This window comes from Ictidomys tridecemlineatus, chromosome 4, assembly GCF_052094955.1.
Source record: "Ictidomys tridecemlineatus isolate mIctTri1 chromosome 4, mIctTri1.hap1, whole genome shotgun sequence".
Classification (NCBI taxonomy): Eukaryota; Metazoa; Chordata; class Mammalia; order Rodentia; family Sciuridae; genus Ictidomys; species Ictidomys tridecemlineatus.
In genome coordinates, this window is record NC_135480.1 from 53650724 (window position 1) to 53672535 (window position 21812).

The window sequence follows — 21812 nt, forward strand, 5'->3', positions numbered from 1 at the left end:
CAGTGAATTTCACCTTCCCCATGACTTCTCTAGCAGTTTATAGTCTCAATTCTTGAAGAGATCCTGATTTTGGTCACTTTTGGCTTGAACAAGTTACATGCTTTGAGAGATAGTAAGGGTCCCAGTTCTTCATCCTATAATTAGGAAAATAAAGCCTATTAGTTTGAGGTTCTAATTGGGGAAATGGTTAGCAAGCAAGTTCTCTGGGAAGTTGAGGGGGTTAGTTACAGACTTGGGTAAAAGAAGAAAAGGATCAGTGTCTACCAAGTTCTGAGTAGCCTCTAAGGAAAGGGGGGAAGGTTGAATTTTGCACCCTGGTCCTAAAATATTTAAACAAGCATTTATTATTAAATACGCTTGCATAAAATTATGAAAGGTAATATAACAAGTACCTATACATCCACTGCATAGCTTTATAAAGATATAATATTGTGTTATATTTACTTCTTGTTTTCCAATTTTTAAAAGAAAAGCCATTACAGATATAGCTGAAACCAATACCATCTCCTCTTCCTTCTTTGCTCCCCCAAGTCAATACCCTGAATTTGATTTGATCATTCACTAGCATGTTTCCTTTTTATTGCATAAATGTATTTTTTTCACATTTTTATATTTTGAAAAGTATTAGATAAACATGGTATACAAGTATAAAAAATAAAATCTCTCCACTCCTTGTGCTTTATCCAGTATCTTCTCCCAACACAGCCACTGACAGCAGTTACCTGAATATATTTTCACAAATATTCTAGGCATTACTACCATTTATTTTCCTGCATGCAATAAGAACAAATTATAGATACCATTTTCTCCTGCCTTTTTTTTCAGTTACTACATCCTGAATACCATACATATTAATGCATAGAGAATTGTCTCCTTCTTAACAGCTGCATAATATTATATTTTATGGACATATACGTTTACTCTATCTTCAGGTAGTAGTCCTTTGGGTTGACCAAAATTTTTATGCTATTATAACAAAATAATGCAACAATTATTTATATATTATGTCACAATCAAGCCAGTTTATCTGTAGAATATATAAGCAGAAGTGAAATTTCTGGCTTAAGGGTAGGTACATTTTAATTTTGTCAAATACAAATTCAAAATGGCCTCCAGAGAAGAAGACACTCCCATCAGCAAGGCATGCCTGGGTTGTTTCCCCTTTCTCAATTTGATAAATAAAACTGTCATCTTACGGTAGTTTTATATTTTTATCAGTGAGATTTTCCCCAGTTCTATATTTGTATAGACTATTTGTGTACATGTGCATTTTGTAAGATTTTTAAAGATGTTGCCTTTATCAATCTTTGGGTTTTTAAAAAATATTTATTTTTTAGTTTTTTAAGTGGACACAATATCTTTATTTTACATTTATGTGGTGTGGAGGATCAAACTCAGTGCCTCAAGCATACTAGGCGAGCACTCTACCACTGAGCCACAACCCCAGCCCCCTCAATCTTTTTAAAAATACTCCTGGATTCTCAATTCGTAGGAAATAAAACATTTTCCTCTATTCTTTTCCCCTATTTACATGTTCTTTTCATACTTAAAATTTTTATTCCATTGTGTTATTTTCTGTCACTGTGACAAAATACCTGAGATAATCAACTAAAAAAGGAGGAAAGGTTTATTCTAGCTCATGGTTTCAGTCCCTGATCCACTGGTACATTGCTTGGACTCATGGTAAGGCAACACAACCCTTATTCAAACCACAGCATTCTAGCCCATTTTGAATAACTTTAGTGCAAGTCATAAAACAGGAATCAACTGTTTCCAAATGACCACTTACTTAACTAATCCATCTTTACTTATTTGAAAAAGCAACTTTATCATATTCTAAAGTTCCCATATACATTTTCAAATGGACAAAGATGATACATATTAATGGTGTATAATTACTTTTGTTTCTTGAGGCAGTTTCTATGCTGCCCAGCAATCTTTCTGCCTTAGCCTCCTGAGTAGTTGGAACCAGAGATGTGTACCACTACACCAGGGCTAATGTGATATTTGAAACATGTATATATTGTGAAAGGAATAAATTAAACTATTTAATATGTCCATCACCTCACATACTTATGATTCAAGGTCTAATCTCTTAGCAACTTTTAAGCATACATTCAGTAGTCACCACACTGTACAATAGGTCTCCAAAACTTATTCCTCTGAGTATTGACAAACAGCTCCCTATGTACCCTTTCCCTGAGCCTGTGGAATCAACCTTCTATTCTACTTCTATGAATTCAAAGTTCTTTGCTCCACATGTGAGAACATGTGGTATCACATGGTTTATTTCACTTAGCACATCTTTTAAGTTCACTCATGCTGGAAACAAGTGAGATTACACTGGGTTTATATACTGTATTTTCTTCATCCATTTCATTTCTTGATGGACACTTGATTCCATTTCTTTGGACATATAACCAGTAGGGCGATTACTGGATTACATGGTAACCATACTAATATTTTGAGAGACTCATATTGTTTTAATAATGATTGTACTAATTTACCAACAGTGTTCAAGAGTTTCCTTTTCTTTTGTTTTCATCAACATTGTATATGCATTTTGGATCTATTTGCCTATTTGGTTTGTCTTTTTATGTACCAGTACCATATGGCTTCAGTTATGTAGTTTGGTAATATATACTTTTTTTATCTGGTAGGACTAATTTTTCTTTGTTGAAAGGATTATTAAAGGGGCATTTTATTTTCCCATTTAAAAACAGCTTGCCCAAATAAAAGATATCTTTGTACTTTACTGGAATTATGAAAAATAAGTAATTTAACTTAGGGAAAACTGACACAGTTTAAAACAATGTTGATGTTATTGAATAATGTGATAAGCCTTCAAATGATTCTTCCCTTCCTATTTTTTTTTCATTTCAAATGATTGCTTCTTATGTTTCTTATTGGCATTTTCAAGTTTTCTTCCACAATATCAATTGGGCAATAATAATTTAAAAAATCCTCCTCTTTTTCACTATATTTTTAGCATCAATGTTTTTCTTGATTAAATGTAATCAATCTAGAACAAGGCTAAATAATAATGATAAACACACCACACTGTCATTGTTAAGTTTGTTTGACTAGTTTTACCCATGAACCTATTGTCCAATCTCAAACTAGATCATTATAGCTGGGCATAGTAGTACATACTCATAATCCCAGCTGTTCTGGAGGTTGAGGCAAGAGGACTGCAAGTTCAAGACCAGCCTTGCTAACCTGGCAAGACCCTGTTTCAAAACAAAATTTTAAAAAGGACTGGGGGTATAGCTCAATGGTAGAGCACCACTGAATTAAACAAAACAACAAACCACCTCAAAACAAAAAATAAACTAGATCATTGTCAATAACTTACACTACTTATCTACCTCCTTTTGCTTTCTTTCCCCTCCAAGATGAACACTCACTACGATTTTTTAATACAAGGGTTTTGTTTGCAAGCTATATCCCCAATCCTTTTTTTAAAAAATTTCATTTTGAGACAAGGTCTTGACAAGTTGCCCGGGCTGGCTTCAAACCTTTAGTACTCCTGCCTCAGCTTCCCAACTCCCTGGGTTATAGGCATGTGCCATCGCACCTGGTTGCAAATTTTTTCATCATTCTCTGCTTTTCAGTTTTATCACATATACATCACATGTAAGTGGCATAACTTTACATAGTCAATTTTCACTGTTCAGATTCTGTATCTGAAAGTTCACCATTTGCTAAAATTGATTTATAACTCTAATCAGCACTTTTGCATTCACTTATAAATATATGTTTAAAATGGAGAAAATCTGAGGTGCTTCATGATTTTCCAGGTGAAAATCAGCTATTTCAGCTCTCATAAACAAGTGTTCTTTTCAGTCTACTTTATATCTTTACTTATTTATTTTTGGTACTGGGGGACTAAACCCAGAATGTTTAACCATCAAGCCACATTCCCAGCCCTTTGTATTTTATTTAGAGACAGAGTCTGGGTTGCTTAGGGCGCCACCTAGTTACTTAGATTGGCTTTGAACTCATGATCCTCTTGCCCCAGCCTCCTGAGCCACTGGGATTAAAGACATGCACTACTGTGGCCTGGCATGTGTTTGTATTTCTGTCTGCTGATTTTGCTGCTTAAAATGTCCTCCAAGCATGTTGTCTAGCATTCTTAATGCAAAAGTGCTGTAATGTGGCTTCTGGAGAAAACACACATGTGAGATAAGGTTCATTCAAGTATTCAAGTTTTTGGCCCTGAGTTTATATTAATTTTTTTAACACTATAAAGAAAACAAGTGAATTTTGGCTCATGGTCTTGTAGGTGCAAGGTAAGGAGCTGAATCTGTGATGGTCTTCTTGCTGACAATGTCCCCAAGCTGCAGAGTATCACATGGCAAGAGGCAAAGAGTGCATATGTGTATCTCAAAATGAGAGGCCTTTAAAACATAAATGCACATGAAGCAAGGTTGTTTTACTGACTGGTTGAAGGAAATGTTATGAACTGAGCAGGGGGTATAGCTCAATGGTAGAGCACCACTGAATTAAACAAAACAACAAACCACCAGAGGCAACAAAAACTGACCTTACATATATTACTAAATAATAGTTTAGTTTTACTTGTTTTTGAACTTTATGCACCGTCTTCTGAGACTAGCTCTTTACTCAACATTAAGATCCATCCTTACTATTATTTACCACACAGGACAACTTTCTGTGTTCTTGTTTCACATGTCTCTGTAAACTGCATATGGGGGTTTGTTTTAATATTCAAATTCCCCCGTCTGGCTAATTTAATCCTTTTATTTATTGTGCCTACTGATGCATTTGGACTGTTTTACCATCTAATTTTCTTTCAACTACCTTTTCTATGCTCATTTCTCAAATTTTTAGAAATCTGTCTCTTTCCTTTTTCTATTCTATTCTCTCTCATCACTATTCTGACCACAGAAAAAAGAGTGATAAGAAAATGCCACTGTAAAACTAGTGTGCCGAGAAGCTAAAATGGCTTGGGCAGTGGGTACAACTACTGATGATGAGTCATTTAAACATAACCAACTTCTACCTACAGTGCTTTTAAATGTAAGCTTTAGAATAGTTTCTTCCCTTCCACCCAGCAATAAACTCACATCAGATGAAACTCAATTACAAAAGGTAGGCTATGTTTATTCAGAGTCACAAGCAGCTGACTGACTCAGTGTGACTCAAGACCACAAAGAAACCATTTCTCCTTCACTTCATCCTGAGTCCTAGGGTAGAAAGTCAGACTGGCAGGAGTTCTGTTTGGGGCCCATTCACAGGTTTACAAGTTTCTCATTGAGGGCAATCTGTGACTGTGTGAGATTGGCCAGGTAAGTCACCATCAGCAGGTCCTAAAAGACAAAGAATAAATAATAAGTGAGCACAATGGCTGGTCTGGCCAGCTATTTGTGGACACTGGGTGTGAGAACAATCCTGGATAAATGACAGCTGGGAGTGACTGAGCAGGAGTCAAACATGGAAGACAGGAAGGAAATGCTTGGAGATACTTTTCTTTCTTTATCAATGCACTTACAGACTAGCAGTGCTTTAGGTAAGATTCACAAGTGGAAGATTGAGAGAGGAGTGGGGGTGGGGTCTATAAACAAAGATGGGGAAAATAAGAAACTGTATTTTCATTATCTTTGAATTTTAGTATTTCTTTCTATAGTAAATCTATAACAAGTCACAGTAGTATCAGCAGTACCCAAAACAATGGAATCAAAGAAGCAGAAGGATGAGATCCTCTGAATATGTGTACATATTCCCTCCAACCTGGTCTGCAAGGTGGCCAAAGGTGGAGCTTATATCCTCATATCCTACTCTGAGCCACCCCACCAACTCCTTTCACAGTTGTGTCTATGCTGAGGTAGAAGGAAGAGGCAGGCTTCCAGAGACCCAGGATTAGCACTTACATTGATGTTGCTGTTGAGCATGGTCTCAAAGTCGTCAGGAACTATTTTGGGTACTTGGTTAACCAAGCTCATCAAGAAGCGGCCCACAGTATTATCAGCTGACACCTTCCCAGACTAAGCACCAAAGTAAAGAGGAATAGTTAATATTCACCACTGGGCACTGTCATTTTAACAGCAGATCCTTCGGTGATCTCAAGGTGGAGCTCCGTCCCCTCCCGTGTTTCTCCTTTTTCCCTCTTACCAGCACATCCTCTGCATACTGCAACACTGTGCTCAGGGCATCCTGGATTCGAGCTGATGCCCCTCCCACTTGTTGTAAGTCACTGGAGAGTCCAATCACTCGGTTGGGGCTGAAACAGGTCTTCATGATCAGGTCAACTGTGGGAGTGGGTTGGGTAGGGGTAGACAATAAGAGACAGGGAATTTAGTCATGCCATTAGGAAGGAGATGGTCTCTAACTAATCTGATAACCCTCCCTGAACCTCTTCTGGACTCGTTTGGCTCTCCAAATTCCCTGCTCAGTCCTTATTAGCTTTTTTTCCTTTGGAGGGAGCTTAGCTCCTCTACCTAGTAAGCTAATCACTGCTTTTGGTCTCATACAAATGGTCAAGTTGTCTCTAGTTGATAATTTCCCACCTCTAACGATTTCTCAAAAAATTCTTGAAATCCAAGCCATCACAAACCTTAAATCAATCTCTTCAAGTCATTTAAGGCCTTCAGCCTTGTTAGAGAGCAATAGCCCCCTCACTTGAAAAGGCTTAAGTCTTTAAGGAGTGGATGGCAAGGTTACTCACCTCCAATGCGTTCAGTATCGTAATATGCATATTTCACGGTGAGAGGTGTGAACATCACTCCCATGGTCCTCCCAGGGACACCCATTAAAGTGCTGGGAAGGGAAGGAAAAAGGTAAACAGATGGTTTAGACAGCAAGGTTGCCACACCTAGCCTGGCGTGGAAAAGCAGTTACAACAAGAATACTGCTTCCAAGTTTCTGAGGCAAGAAGGCAGGGACCACTTGAATCTGTGGTTTCAAAGAAACAAAACTCATCTCTCCCCTTAGCTCATTCTATACACCAGAAGGACCTTTAGCCTTTGGAACTGGCCTGTCCCTTTAGAGGATGACTTCATACATTGCAATGTCAACAAAGAAAGGATAGGACTCTCAATTTCCCTGTGGAGCCAGCTACAGAGACACCCACTCACCCCCAGCAAATGGAGACTAGAGAGATCTTTTCTGGGAGCCTCTCATCAGCACTGAAAAAAACAAATAGACTCTGGTCCATCAGGACGAGACTGGGATGCTACAAATAAAGTTATTAAAAGTGATGTCTTTGGGGCTGGGGATGTGGCTCAAGCGGTAGTGCGCTTGCCTGGCATGCGTGCAGCCCGGGTTCGATCCTCAGCACCACATACAAACAACGTTGTTGTGTCCGCCGAAAACTAAAAAATAAATATTAAAAAAAAACAAAAACAAAAAAACCAATTCTCTCTCTCTCCCTCACACACTCTCTTAAAAAAAAAGATGTCTTTACTATGTTGACTCTATATGTTCAAATGGATTTTGAGGAGTATGAATTATCTGGAAAGACTAGAATTTAGGCAGTGGCTAGAGCTCAATGGTACATCAGTTGGTATACGAGGGGTTGGCACCCACAATCTTTGTCTTATTGCCCAACAGTTAACTGGCTACATGAGTGTCAGACTTTTTATTCCCTTATGGTCCAAGACTCAATGATCACATGACAGGCCTTGATGCTCATGCAGCCATTCTGCAGACTCCTGCCCACCAAAGAAATATCACAAAATGAAACAGCAAATGAGATGCACTAACAAAGGCATTCACTAACCACAAGTTACAATTCTTCTAACTCTCATAGCAGACCTGTCTTCAGTAAGCCACTAGGGCCTTTCCCAACAATCCCCATGAAATTTAATGACCTGAAAATTCAATGTGTAAACACTGTAATGTTACTGTCACCAAAACTGCATACAATCCCGGGCTAATAGATGTGTTAAAAATAAGGACAGTCACCCACTAATCCATAAATAGTAAGTCCTAGGATTGACAACTAAAGAGTAACCCAGAATAATGAACATGAATCACAAGAATATCAAGCGAGGACTGCCTATTCTAGACAAGATGACATGAAACGTGAAAACTTGCTCAAATACCTAAAGGGTTGCCATTTAAAATTGGTTAAGAGGAAGGGGTATCTAGAGTACAGGAGGATTAGCAGATGAGATTATGGGGACAGTTTTTGCTTCAGAATGAAATCTTTCCGATTCCTTTCTAAGAGAAAGAAATGAGCTTCCTGAAGAAGCAGTGAGATACACAGTGAAGGAATTAAACCTGCATGAGGTAGGGTGGGGTGTCATCTAGGGAGGGCTGCATAGCCTTTTATTCCCTTATGGCCCAAGACTCTGTGGTCACCTGACATAAGCCTTAATGCTCATTCGACCATTCTGTAGACTTGTGTCCACGGTGAGATGAATAGGGTTAGGGGCCTCCCGGCTGTAGTACTCATGGATCAGCACAGAGTGCTCTGTGATGTCATGGCCTGTGGCATACCTGGAAAATAAAACATAGTTGTAGATTCATGGCATCAACATCAAACACGATGGTGGGCTGGGTATTCAATAACCCTATGGTAGTTATACTTAATGGAACAAGACTTACAAATCAAAGCTGAAATTCAAAATAAATATTTTTGATCTCAAAGGACCAGAGATTGAACCCAGGGGTGTTTAACCACTAAGCCACACCTCCAGTGCTTTTTATTTTGAGACAGGGTCTTGCTAAATTGCTTAGGGCCTCACTAAGTTGTTGAAGCTGGTCTCAAACTTGTGATCCTTCTGCCTCAGCCTCCTGAGTCAATTCATAGCTTCTTGAGATCAGACAATTTTAATACTCTTGTCTCTAAAAGGGGAAGACAAGCTTTATTCTGATGGCAGAAGAGCCTGGCAATCACTGAGAGACTTTCCATCCAGCCCTGCCCTTCCCCAACTTACCAGCCTAGGATGAGTTCATTTGGAGAGACTTTTTTGTGCAATTCATACATGTTCTTAGCAAATTCCATGTCAACAGCCACCTAAGAGGGAAGGCAGGAAAGGAAGCTAAGAAGATAGAAGTTCATAGAAAAATTGAATAAAAAGGACAGACCCTCATGCCCCAATAGACAGAAGAGACCAGGGAAGTACATACAACGGTATGAAACTCTTAGGCTGTAGGAGCTCAAGTTATAAGCACAATAAATTGTGCAGGAGGGTCCCTGAGGGGAGCCTGACAAATGCACAGCAACATACTGCAGAGGGGCAGTTCAAATTCCTACTCACTTCATCTTCTGATTCATTGTGTGGCACTGAAAAGCAGTTGGTGACCTCCACTGAGTGCTTGTCAACAGTTCCTGTGAAAAAGAGAATTGTCCATGCGTTATTTAATTCTAGGGCTCCCAATAGAGTCTGACTACTGTTGAAATGCTTTAGAAGGTCCTTCAAAGCCAGCGAACAGTAATCCAACTCAGTGGCTTCAAGTTCAGCATCAACAGAACCAGGATTCTCCAGATAACTAAAACTCTGGAATGATCAACTCCTTCCTCTATCACCAAACAGGATTAATTCTTCCTTCACAAGATTTCCTTTTTTTCTTTTACTTTCTATTACCAGCCTTTCCTAGACCTTTATTCTTTGATCTTCATTTTTCAGCCTGTAGACTCTTGCCCGATAATTTAATCTGCACAGCTACCTAGAAGATTTTACTGCCAATAAAACAGCCTCATTTCACACTGTCAGCACAATTTAACTCTATCAGAAACCCTCTATCCGTGAACCTTAAATATCAATGTCAGTCTTTACCACAAACTTTGTTTTTCTAGTTGATATCACATATCCCACTACACTAATTCCTTGACCTCACTGAGCAACTAGTTCTTTGACTTTTCTACTTTCTTCTAATCTACTGGCACCTCCTGCCCTAGGCCTCAAGTGCTTTGCTTCCCTATCCACCACAGACTTCAATGTTGCTAGTGGGTACTAGAGTTTGTCTAATGCAATTTACTGATTTTTGTTCTCTTCTTCAAACTATGTGTTTAAACTCAATAGATATCTGATGTCTCAACAGCATTCAAAAAACTTGACGACTTCATCTTAAAACTTTCTTTTTGCTGGGTATGGTGGTACATATCTGTAATCCCAACCACCTGAGCCAGGAGGATTGCAAGTTTGAGGTCGGCCTCAGCAAGTAAAGGACCTAAGCAACTTAGTGAGACACTGCCCCCCCCACCCGCCCAAATAAATAAATAAATAAAAAGGGCTGGGAATGTTGCTCAGTGGTAAAGCCCCTCATCATCATCAACAACAAACACTTTCTTTTCTTTGGGATATGACACTAGTCTCTAGTTTTCTTCCTTCTCTTTCTAAATTTCTGTTGGCTCTTCCAGGGACTTCTCCAGTTGACAGGGTTCTATCTTAGTTCTGCTATCTTTTACTCTATGCTTCTTTTCTAGGTCAGGCCTTGACCTAAAAATGTTTTTGTTAATAAAAGTTTAAATGCTTAACACCAAGAGCTCTGTACCATGATTCAGTTTGCAAAAGTATCTAAAGGTCTAAATTCAGCTGATCTGACTAGTGTGTCATTGTAGTAACTGGGGCACTTTAGCATAAACTATGGGTATAAGATTGTCTCTTAAAATAGCTCCAGTGAGGGGCTGGGGATATGGCTCAAGCGGTAGCGTGCTCGCCTGGCATGCGTGTGGCCCGGTTCGATCCTCAGCACCACATACCAACAAAGATATTGTGTCCACCGAGAACTAAGAAATAAATATTAAAAATTCTCTCTCTCTCCTCTCTCACTCTCTCTTAAAAAAAAAAGATTCTCTATCTTAAAAAAAAATAGCTCCAGTGAATTTGGAAAATTTGATAAGTATCTGTCAAATGCTATATTAGTAATGTAAAAATCATTTGCTGCAGAAGTCTACAATGGGGCACTTACAGAGTGTCTTCATATTGTGGGAGGATAAGGATAGAGTAAGGGTGAGTATATTGGATGGAAGATTAATGCTAATATTTCTGCTAGGGACCTTGAGGATGGATGGAATTTAAACAAATAAGGGAGAGCAAGGAAGGCATGTGTGGCAGAGTATAAAGGTTTGGTTTGAGAAAAAATAATGTTTAGAAGATAATGAATCAATTAAAGTTTCTATAAAATGCTACATGGTCAGAGACAGAGAATGTATGTATGTACCAGGGACTAATTCAGTCCCTAGCACTTGGGACAGCATGGGCCTGATGTGGTAGATGTCAACCTATACCTGTAACTGATGTGTTTCAGCACAGCTAGATGCTTTCTGTAATGATGGGAGTTCTCACTAAAATTCTGTTGAAGCAGCCACTGAAGGAATTAGACTTTAAGCAGTCTGCCTTAAGGCACATGGCTACTATTTGGTGAAATCTATCTATATATCTTCATCTTATTTGCAATATACCAACTGTCTTCTATAGTGTAAGGCCTATTACAAAGTCAAGAATAAGAAAAAGAAATGATGCATTCAAGTAGAGCAGACTTACAAAGGGGTTTGAAAACAGTCACTGAGAATAGAAATGAGTTTAATGGAACTAGCAGCTTCTGGAGAAAGGCATTTGTTATCAGCAATCCCTCTTTAGTCTTTCCAGTTTTACAAACCACTTTAACAGAAAATATTTGTTTCCCAAATCTGTAACACAGGCAGGTAAGATATAGTCTTCAATCTGAAGGATAAACACAGATTTATAAACAGATAATAAAACTGTATCTAATTGTAAAATCAGAGAGGGCACCGGGCTGTACTTATTGTATTAAGAACTAATATTAGGGGAGATGGAGGGACAGAGGATCAGGCTAAGTTCAGGAAAACAAAATACTACAAAATCCTAAATAAGTTCCAGGCAAATCAGCTTACTTGTTGAGAGTAACCTTTTTACAGTTGTTCCCAATCCTTTGCCAAATGGTTAAAAAAAAACTTTGTGAACATCTGGAAAACAAAGTCATTCAGTCATTGGATAAAAGGGGGGTGGGATATGGTCACTGGGTTTAAGGTTTACTTTCTACTGGGAGTTTTGAGTTCATTTTTGGCAGAATGAGGCTTATCATTCTTGACATAAAACGCTGCTGGAAATATTAAAAAATAAAACGGGGGCTGGGATGTGGCTTGGCGGTGGAGCGCTCGCCTAGCACGGGCAGGACCCGAGTTCGATCCTCAGCACCACATAAAAAAACGGAAGTCACTCGGCAGATGCTATTCATTAAATGACAACTACTCCTTGTTATATTTTGCGTTGCTTGAAGTACATCGATCCGGCACGAGAGGGGAGTGTTCAAGCCCTCTGGGAAGATAAGTCGCAGCCGGAAAGTGCGATAGAGAAATAGGTAACAAAAAGATCAGCGTGGATTGGAAGAAGGATTGGGGGATGAAACAGTTAACATGAGATGTGCGGAATAACATCTGACCACTCACCCAGGAGAGTTCCGATAACACGCGCAGCGCCGTCGTTGCGTCGCTCGTAGCTGTCCACGATGGAGGCCAGAATGACCGGGTGCAGCCTGACCACGCGGCCTCCGGGGAAGGGCCCTGGGAGAGCAGGACCCGGCAGGGAGGGCGCGGGGGTTTGCGCTGGGGCTTGCGCGGAGGACGCGGTCTGGCCTGGTGCTGCGGGAGCAGCCGCGGCGTCGGAAGGTGAAGCTGGAGTCGCAGTCGGGGCTGCAGCCGCAGCTGGCGCTGGAGCAGGCGTTGGCGAGGGAGTTGGGGCTGAGGCTGGGGCTGGAGCGACGGTCGGAGCTGGGGTTGGGGCCGGAGTGGCGGGAGGAGTACTTGCCGGTACCGCCGGTGTGGCCATCTTGTTGAGAAAGGAAACCTGGAGCGGAAGGGAGTGAGTTTGCGAGTATTAGAAACTCCATAGGCTGAGTATGTACCACGTGAACGAGGAGTCGGTGCCCATTGGTTACCAATGACACTTCTTGGGGCGCGACAATTTCCGGCTGTTCGTAATGTCTTCCGGAGTTTGTGCTTCTTGTTTTAGGTCCGATGCACAGTGAAAGCCAAGTCAAATTGTTCCTAATAAACTTGGGACCATGTTAGGAAACAACGAAACATATTCTGCATAGCTGCCGCCAGATGAAGCCAGAGAGTAGCGCAAAGGTATCAATTCCTGGTTTAGTTTTGGTTTTTTTTTTAAAGAGAGAGTGAGAGAGGAAAGAGAAAGAGAAATTTTAATATTTATTTAATTTTTTTAGTTCTCGGCGGACACAACATTTTTGTTGGTATGTGGTGCTGGGGATCGAACCCGGGCCGCACGAATGCCAGACGAGCGCGCTACCGCCTGAGCCACATCCCCAGCCCCTGGTTTAGTTTTTAATGGGATCAAAGTGTCTCTAAAAAATTGATTCTTTTTAGTTACATATAATATTAGTGTACATTTTGACATAGTCATAAAAGCATGGAATATAATTTGGTCTAATTCAGTCCCTAGCACTTCCCCCTATCCTTCCTCCCTCCTCTTGCTCTTCTTCCTTTACTGATCTTTCTGCAATTTATTTATAGTTTTAAAAAATTAGTGTCTTGTGAATATACTTGATGTTGGGTGATATATTCATGTATGTACATATGAAAGTTCAGTCAGATTCATTGCACTGTTCTTCCCTTTTCTCTTCACTGCTTCCTCTCCCTCAATCCTCTTCATCTACTCTTTTGATCTTCCCTCTATATTTATGGAATTCACTCCCCATCCTCTGCTTATTTTGTATTAGCTTCTGCATATCAGAGAAAATATTCGACTTTTGACATTTTTGGACTGGCTTATTTCACTTAGTGTGATAGTCTCCAGTTCTATCCATTTATTGGCAAATACCATAATTTCTTTCTGCTTTATAGTTGACTAATACTCTTCTGTGTCCATTCATCTTGATGGGCATCTATGTTGGTTCCATGGCTTGGCTATTGTGAATTGTGGTGCTATACACATCAGTGTATGAATGCATCACTGTAGTATGCTGATTTTAAATTCTTTGGCTATATACTGAGGGTCAAATGATGGTTCCCATTCCTAATTTTTTTGAGGAATCTCCATACTACTTTCCAGAGTGGTTGAATTAATTTGCACTCCCACCAACAATGTATGCGTGTACCTTTTCCTCTACATACTTGCCAACATTTGTTGTTGCTTGTATCCTTGGTAATTGCCGTTCTGATTGGAGTGAGATGGAATCTCAATGTAGTTTTGCTTTGCATTTCCTTAATGGTTCAACATTTTTTCATATATTTGTTGATCATCGGTATTTCTTCTTTTGAGAAGTGTCTGTTTAGTTCTGTTGCCCATTTATTAATTGGATTCTTTTTTTTTAGTGCTAAGTTTTTTTTTTCTTTCAGTTCTTTGAATATTTTGGATACTAATGCCCTGAGGAACAGGTGGCAAGGATCTTCTTCCATTCTGTAGGCTCTCTCTTCAGGCTCTTAATTGTTTCCTTTGTTGTACAGGACATTTTAAATTTGATGCCATCCCACTTATTGATTTCTGATTTTATTTCTTGTGCTTTAGGAGTCTTGTTAAGGAAGTCGGTTTCTGTGCTGACATGCTGGAGTGCTAAATGGGCTTTGTTCTTGACAGTGTCATAAGGTGTATATAGGGTGGTTTAGTCTACAATTTGAGTGCTTAATATGTGTCCCATGCTCTTTTAGGTGCTTAGAATATATAAGTGAACAAAACAGGCAAAAGTTTATATTCTAGTGGTGATAAAAAAACCAATGAGTAAATTATATATTATATTAAAAAGTGCTATCATATACGACAATTACTAAGGGGTTTCAGCAAAGGGTAAGGGGAATCAGGAGTTCTGAGGGGTCAGGATGGGTTCCAATGAGAATGTGAAATTGAGTGGAGACTTGGGGGTTCAAGTAGGTAGTCATCACTTGGGGCTTTTTTGGGGAGGAGCCCTTCAAGTAGAGGAAACACCTAGTGTAGAGGCCTTAAGGTAGGAGGCCTTGTGTGTTTGAGGAGGTTATTTTGTGTCTAGAGTATTAAGAGGAAAAGAGAGAGTAGCAGGATGAACCCCTTATCAGGAGGGTGGCAGCACATCATTAAGAACCTTCTGAGTTACAGGAATTAGCCTTTGTGATTGTAGAAGCTGAGAACTCCCAAGAGCTACAGTCAGCAAGAAGAGAGACTGAGGAGAGCTGAAGGTACTAGTTCCAGTCAGAAAGCCATCAGGCTTAAGATCTAAGAAGAGCCAACGTTTCAGCCTGAGTCAGGAAGCCTACGACCCATCTCAAATCAGTGCATCAGGGGAGTCCCTCTTGAGGGCAGGAAAGTGGGCCCATTTGTTCTGTTGAGGCACTCAACAGATTGGGTAAGGCTCATCCATATTAGGGAGGGCAATCTTCTTTACTCAGTCTACCAATTCAAATATCATGGTCATCCCAAAACACAACCTCACAGGCACTCCCAGAATAATGTTTGACCAAATGCCTGGCCACCTCATGGCTTTGTTGATACCTAAAATTAACCATTGCACATGAGTTTCTGGTTGTCCCGGGAAACATGCCTGATAGTTTTGCCTGAAAAGATCAGGGTCATCTCTGCTGATGGTGTCATAATTCAGAGCAACCTACAGGACCCATCCCATATCAATAACTGAAAGAGACAGCTATACACACCAGCTAGCTTCCCCCACCCCCGCTCCGTTTCTCTCTAACTTTGCCTGACTTGATTTCTGTGTTTTGGTCTCTGATTCTTTTGTTTCTACCCCTTCTATTTTGGGGCTCAGTTACTCTAGTTTCCAGGTTTATTTCCAGCCAGGACAGGGTTAGCAGAAAGGGAGGGCTGATTTTTATCTCTTACCTCCGCTATCCAATTAAAATCGGTTCTTGCGCAGCTCATTTCTAGTTTCTTAGGTGTGACTCAGAATCTCTGCTCCTGTGATCTCAAAACCTGGAGCCTTTGCAGTAAGTGGCTTCTCTGCTCTCTATCCCCTTATTTATGTGACTGTGTTTTATTCTTTATTTTCTATCTTGGTTTTTTGGTCTTGGTGCTTGGTTGTCTTGTTTTCTCTCTAGCCTGAGGTTGGTTAAGGCTGTGGGAAAGACCAATTCCCATTCCTGCCTGTCTTCCTGGATTCTAGGAGTACTCGCTGAGCATTGGGGATGAGAGGTCTTGGAGGAGAAGGAAATGTACGGAAATTATGGAGACAGTTGGCAGTAGTCACCTTATGGCCTCTCCTCTCTTCAGCTAATTGGTGTCTTCTCACTCTTAGGCAATGCTCTTACTTCATGCAGAATATAAGGTTCACCAGAAATGCCCAGGCTCATCTTCTGACCACAGGTCACACATCTGCCTTTCTCTCACTTTCATCACATATGGATGGAGAATGTTCCCTTCACCTTACATCAAAGGCCAATCTTCTGTCTTTGCTTCGAAACCTATCCCAGTCCTCACTCTGGTTTGTGTCTCCTTCACCTGAATTTCTAGCCTGACCTCTCTGTTGGATATTAATATTCCTCCCCTCCCTCCTATGTGAAAACAAAGCAGAGCTCTTCTCAACGCTTCATTTCCCATATTACCTTCTGATTCCTTCTGTTGCCAAGCTTCCTGAAGGATTTGTCTATACAGGTTAACTCTACTTCTTTAGTGGATAGGTTACTTCCTATTCTTTCTTGGCTGCGTTAAGTTTTATTTTATCAAAATAATAAATGCTTGTGGTTTGCAAGGTCAACTAGCATTTGAAATCTCATGCCCCCCAATAGTAGTCCCCCTTCCTACTATCCTCATCCCTCTTCCCCCAGGCAACTATTTTAGATTTCTAACTACTTCTTCTAACATCTCTGCATTTCTAAGTAGGATGTGTTTACTGCTACCTTAAGATCTCAATTATAGGGATTACCTATTGACTTTAGTACTTTCCACCACCATCTTTCCTTTCATTATGGTCATAAATTTTAGTTAGATCAGTATTTGGTGGTTCTATTATTACTTCTAGGTAAACATTATCACATATGAGTGTTACAGTTTGCTATCAAGTTTTCTGATTTTTTTTTTGTTTCCTTATTTTACTTCTGTTTATAGAGTTTTCTGGGGGACTTGCTGCTAGTTTTTCTTCCTCCTGCTAATCTCTCTGTAGGCTCTTTCAGAAGGCTCCTAGCATCAGCTAAACTGCTAAGTCTTTATTCTTTATCTTTTGGAGACATTCTTCCTGAGAAACCTGTTTCTCTTTCTGCCAGGGCTATTGGGGATTCTCAATTCTCTGGCCAGAGAATTCGATTCCTGTTTTATGGAGTTCCCACCTTCTTCCCTTTTCATTTTGATGAAGCAGATCCTGAAGTAGTTTCACCAGCTTAAAGTGTTATGCTCGAATTCGGAATCCCCAAAGACCACCAGAGACCCAAGATCGATGCAAGCAGCAAAGAGGTGTTTATTGCGAGCTAGCTCGGTCCTCCGCGCACACACACAGCAACTGGTGACGCTGAGAGGCCCCGAGCCCAGGAGCCCAGGGTTTGCAGCATTTTTATACATTCTTTGGAGAGGGCAGGGACTTCACATACATCATAGCAAATCATCACACACTGCAGGAAAATCAAATAACAACTCTAAAACATGATTAGCACATTCACTGGCGGGAACAAGTTGGGTAGGGGTGATTGGTCAGTACAAAAAGGGTATTCGTTTGAACTGATTGGTTTAAGCCAAGAGGGGTGTACGTGCTGAACTACATGGTTTCCCAATATGTTATCAACCACCATAAACTACTGGGAGGGTCATCTGGCATCCCAGGTATTTCCCTGACTCATGCTGATTGGTGGCTGCTAGGGGGCTGCTATGGGTCCCCACCTAGCCTGACTGAGTCAGGGACACCTGGCGCAGCAGATCTCTTTGTTATTTGTAGATAAATAACTTAGCCGGGTGGGAATGTGCCTAGGAGTGCTCTGTGGGTTTTTCCAAGGACAAAGGCCATGTCCCTTCCTTGGACAGGCTTTGCTCTGAGATAGAGGCTGGTTTTTCAAAAGAAATGGCGCAACGGTTGACTGTGTGTTGGTGACAATGATCCAGTTCTTTTGTCATCTAGTCAAACTGCTCCAGCCTGGACTGGGGCCAAGTTGTAGAGAGGACTAAAGGTTTCAGGGAGGGACATGGAGAATCTGGTGGGTTTTCTTTCTCTTGGAGACAGAATGGTTCACGCATTCAGCTCCTCCCTTGTTTCTTAACTTCAGTGTTGGGAGGAATGAGGTCAAGTTTCTCCCTGATGAGCAGTTGCTCATGCCACTGACAGATGTTTCTGCCTCACAAAGCCTTAGCAAGGTCCTTCATCTCTTCTAGCTCCACATGCACTAGGCCTGTTAGGAATCAAAGGGTGGGCACTGGGGTGGTCACACTTATATTTTAAATATGAATACCACCGGTGGATTAGTAGGTTTTGGCAAAGAAGACCCAGGCTTGGCCTGTAGGCCTGTCTGTTTACTATCAAGGGTCTGTTCCAATTCTCCTCAGCACCTTGTTTGTTGGGCTTCTGTCCAGGGAGCTGAGTCATCCCTATCTCACCTCCAGTTCCCCAAGTCTGAGCTGAGGTAAACAGGCTGGTCTGGAATCTTCTTGTCACGTTCTGGTGTTGCCTTCTCTTCTTTCCTGTATTAGCTTTGCTGATATTAGAGCTTTGTAGAGGAACCCTGAGTCTTCTCAAGTAGGCTGAGGCTTTGTGGTAAGTAGTTTCTGCTCTCCCAGACTGGCCTATGACCTGTAGCCCGTGTCCCTTGTATCTTAACATATTCCTAACATTTTCTGTCTCCTATTGATAATGTAGTCAGAATGCTGATATTTGAATCTCAGTGGCCCTCACTGTTCCCAGATACTCTTGTGAGCATTCTCTGACATACACCTGAGGTGGATTTCCCCGTTGGCCTTAGATAACAGGTATAATTCTGGATTCTAAAAGCTTTTTTGTTAATTGTTGCTTTCTCTTCTTTCAAAGACCTCTGCCCTGCCTACATTTTAGTTCCATATTTTAAACATTCTTAAAAATCCTACTCTTCTTTCTCTGATACTTGAGAATCTATAAGTCTTTCTAGTTTCTAGTAGTATTTAGCCTAAATTCTGTTTCTGGGTCTGCCTTCCATGTCTTTTGAGTTCCTCTGTCTCCTTCTACTCAGTCCTAGACCACAGTGTAAATCCTGTCTCTTTGCTCAGTGGTTTACCTCTGGAAAACTCTGAAAGATCATTTCTCTCTGACTGCCAAATTTCTCCTCCGGAGTAATACCTGGGACAATTTCTGTGATAATCAAAAAGGATAATACATGTAAATTATTTGGCACAAATTAGGCACACAAGAGTGCCCATTCCTCTTCTTCTTATTTAAACTTGTCCCCTCATCTGAATTGGAAGACCTCCAGCTTTGGAACCTGTGAGTGACCAAGTCCAGGAGGCTGATGTGTGAGGGCTGGTGGAATGATGGGTGGATACTCCTTACCTTCTTACTGCCCCTCAGCTGTCCCAGCAAATGTGCACCATTTGAACATTCACTCGGTCAGGAATAGGTTGACTTTTAAAACTTAAAAAATCTAAAAATAATTTTTTTTTCTGAACCCATCTGTTCAAGGAACCACACAAGGCCTAATATAGAGTGCATGTGAGAGAGAGGCAGGAGAGAGGCAGAGGTGGCGACTGGAAGAAAGGAGGGGAGAGGGAGAGACACAGGAGGAACATCTCCGCATACCTACCTGGGTTCCAGCAGACAGGATCACACATATTGTCTGACCCAGAGGCAGGGGAGAATGACTAGATGGATTCCTCCTGCTAGCTCACTCACTCCCCTTTCTTGGAAATTTGCATGTATCACCTCTCTTCCTGTCTCTGCTGCACAGCTTGCCAAGCGCACAGGAAGCCAGGCCGTGAGGGGCCTTCAAGTGCTCTCCTCCAGTGGTGGACCTCTCCTCTCCACACCTTCTCCAGGTCGCTGGTCTGAACTTGACCTCCACCTCCCATCACCATGGCCTCAGCCCTGGCCCGCAGTCCTCGGGAGGCATTACTTTGGGCCTTGAGTGACCTCGAGGAGGACAATTTCAAGATATTAAAGTTTCACTTGCGGGATGTGACCCTGGCTGAGGGCCAGCCCCTCTTGGCCCGAGGGGAGTTGGAGGGCCTGAGTCGGGTGGACCTGGCATCGCGACTGATTTTAAAGTGTGGAGAACAGGAGGCTGTGAGAGTGGTGCTCAAGGGCTTGAAGGCCATGAACTTGTTGGAACTTGTAGACCAGCTCAGCCACATTTGTCTGAATGGTGAGTGTGGTAGGGGAAAGGGAGGTCATGTGGTGCCAGAACTGTCCCCCGGGGTACTTCCACAGACTCCCATGGTCTATAATTCATGCCTCCTTTCACTCTGCCCTCCGTCCTTGAGAGTCCCCTGTGCCCAAGGGTCCCAGGTGGTCTCCATCTGAGGGCTCCCACAAATGCTGGTCGAAGCTCCTGAGTGGACAACAGGGGTTTATTTATAGAAAGACCCTCATATCTTATGACCATGATACCCTACCTCTTACCTCCCGTCGCTGTGCCAGAAAAGGAGGGAGAGAAGAAAGGGGCTTAGATGGGGGAGGCAGTGTTGGTGAAGGTTTTTCTACTAAGCAGAACAAATGGTGTAGGTGTGGCGTCAGACCTGTCTCTTGCTGCTTCTTGGCAGAGGGCTAGGCTGCTCCTCACAGAGGATAGTCTTCTGTGCCCCTGTGTTCAAGGAGCTGGTGGACTGATGATGAGTACAGCTGATAATGTTATATACACATGAAAATGACTCAGAGAATAGACTTTAAGGGTTCTCACCACAAATAAGAATATGAAGTAATGTATATGTTAAATAGCTTGACTCAGACATTTTTCAATGTATACATGTTTCAAAATATGTTGTATGCCATAAATATGTACAATATTATTATTATTATTGTTATCATCATCATCATCATCAACAGGGATTAAACCAAGGGTTGCTTAAACATTGAGTCACATCCCTAGCCCATTTTCTTTTTTATGTTGAGACAGAATTATGTCATGAAGCCCACCATAGAAGTGAGGGAAACTGGGAAGATATTAAGTTGGATAGATTGCTACCTCCTTTCTAAAACTGGAGTTCTGTCACAATAAAAAGTAAGAAGTGGAGCTAGGATCAGCAATGAGCACTGCCTACTTTTATTAGCACTGGGCCTGAAAGGGGGATAACCATCACCAAACGTCTCCCCATAAACCATATTACATGGTCTCTGTATTAGCTGCTTTCTGTTGCTCTAACAAAATACCCAAGAATGGGTACTTTATAAAGAGATGAGGTTAATTTAACTCAAGAGTCCAACATTTGGCAGCCCCTGAGACTGACCTTTGGTGAGAGTGATCACAACATGGTGAATGGCATCATGGTGGGAGGACCTGCAAGGGGTAGAGACTGAATGGCCAGAAACTGGGGAGGATAAGTCTTGTTCTTTTTATAACACCCCCCCCCCCTCACAGGAACTAACGGGGGCCCATGAGAAGTCCATTACTCCCTTCCAAGGGCCTCATCCTCAGTGGCCGAATTACCTCCCACTAGGCCCCAATTCTTGCAAGTTCTACCCCCTCAACACTGCTGCACCTAGGACCTAGCCTCCAGCCTATGAACCTTTGGGGGACAAACTACATCCCATCCTCACAAGCTCCAACAAAGCCACCAGTGTAAGAGCAGGATGTCTCAGTCTACAAGTGTGTATGTGAGGGCAGAGGAGGGTTGATATCAGAGGGCACTGGAAGGAGCCAGAGCCCCCATTCCGGAACCCCTGTGATGTCACACTTGTAGTCATGGTACTCTGGGTGCCAACCCAGGAGAAGGAGCGGTTGGCTCTCATTTGTTTGAGAGCAGGCAGCGAAGCATGACTGTATCAGACGACTTATTGTC

At 41.5% G+C, this 21812-nt stretch overlaps 2 protein-coding genes across 2 annotated transcripts in view; one reads left to right on the forward strand and one right to left on the reverse strand.

Annotated features, from left to right (window-relative positions):
• Positions 1-5102: 5102 nt before the first annotated feature.
• Eif3f (eukaryotic translation initiation factor 3 subunit F) lies at positions 5103-12796 on the reverse strand. Its single transcript, XM_005326839.5, has 8 exons — positions 12383-12796; positions 9228-9298; positions 8904-8983; positions 8326-8463; positions 6689-6780; positions 6136-6272; positions 5895-6008; positions 5103-5333 (listed from the first exon to the last, which is right to left on the reverse strand). Exons 1-8 carry the CDS (start codon positions 12759-12761, stop codon positions 5256-5258), a joined length of 1089 nt encoding a protein of 362 aa, XP_005326896.1. The 5' UTR covers positions 12762-12796; the 3' UTR covers positions 5103-5255.
• A 104-nt stretch (positions 12797-12900) lies between these two features.
• Positions 12901-21812, forward strand: part of Nlrp10 (NLR family pyrin domain containing 10) — a 31067-nt gene continuing 22155 nt past the window's right edge. The window contains 2 exon segments of the mRNA XM_005326863.4: positions 12901-13063; positions 19766-20179. Coding sequence (XP_005326920.3) covers positions 19891-20179 — 289 coding nt within the window. The 5' untranslated portion in view covers positions 12901-13063; positions 19766-19890.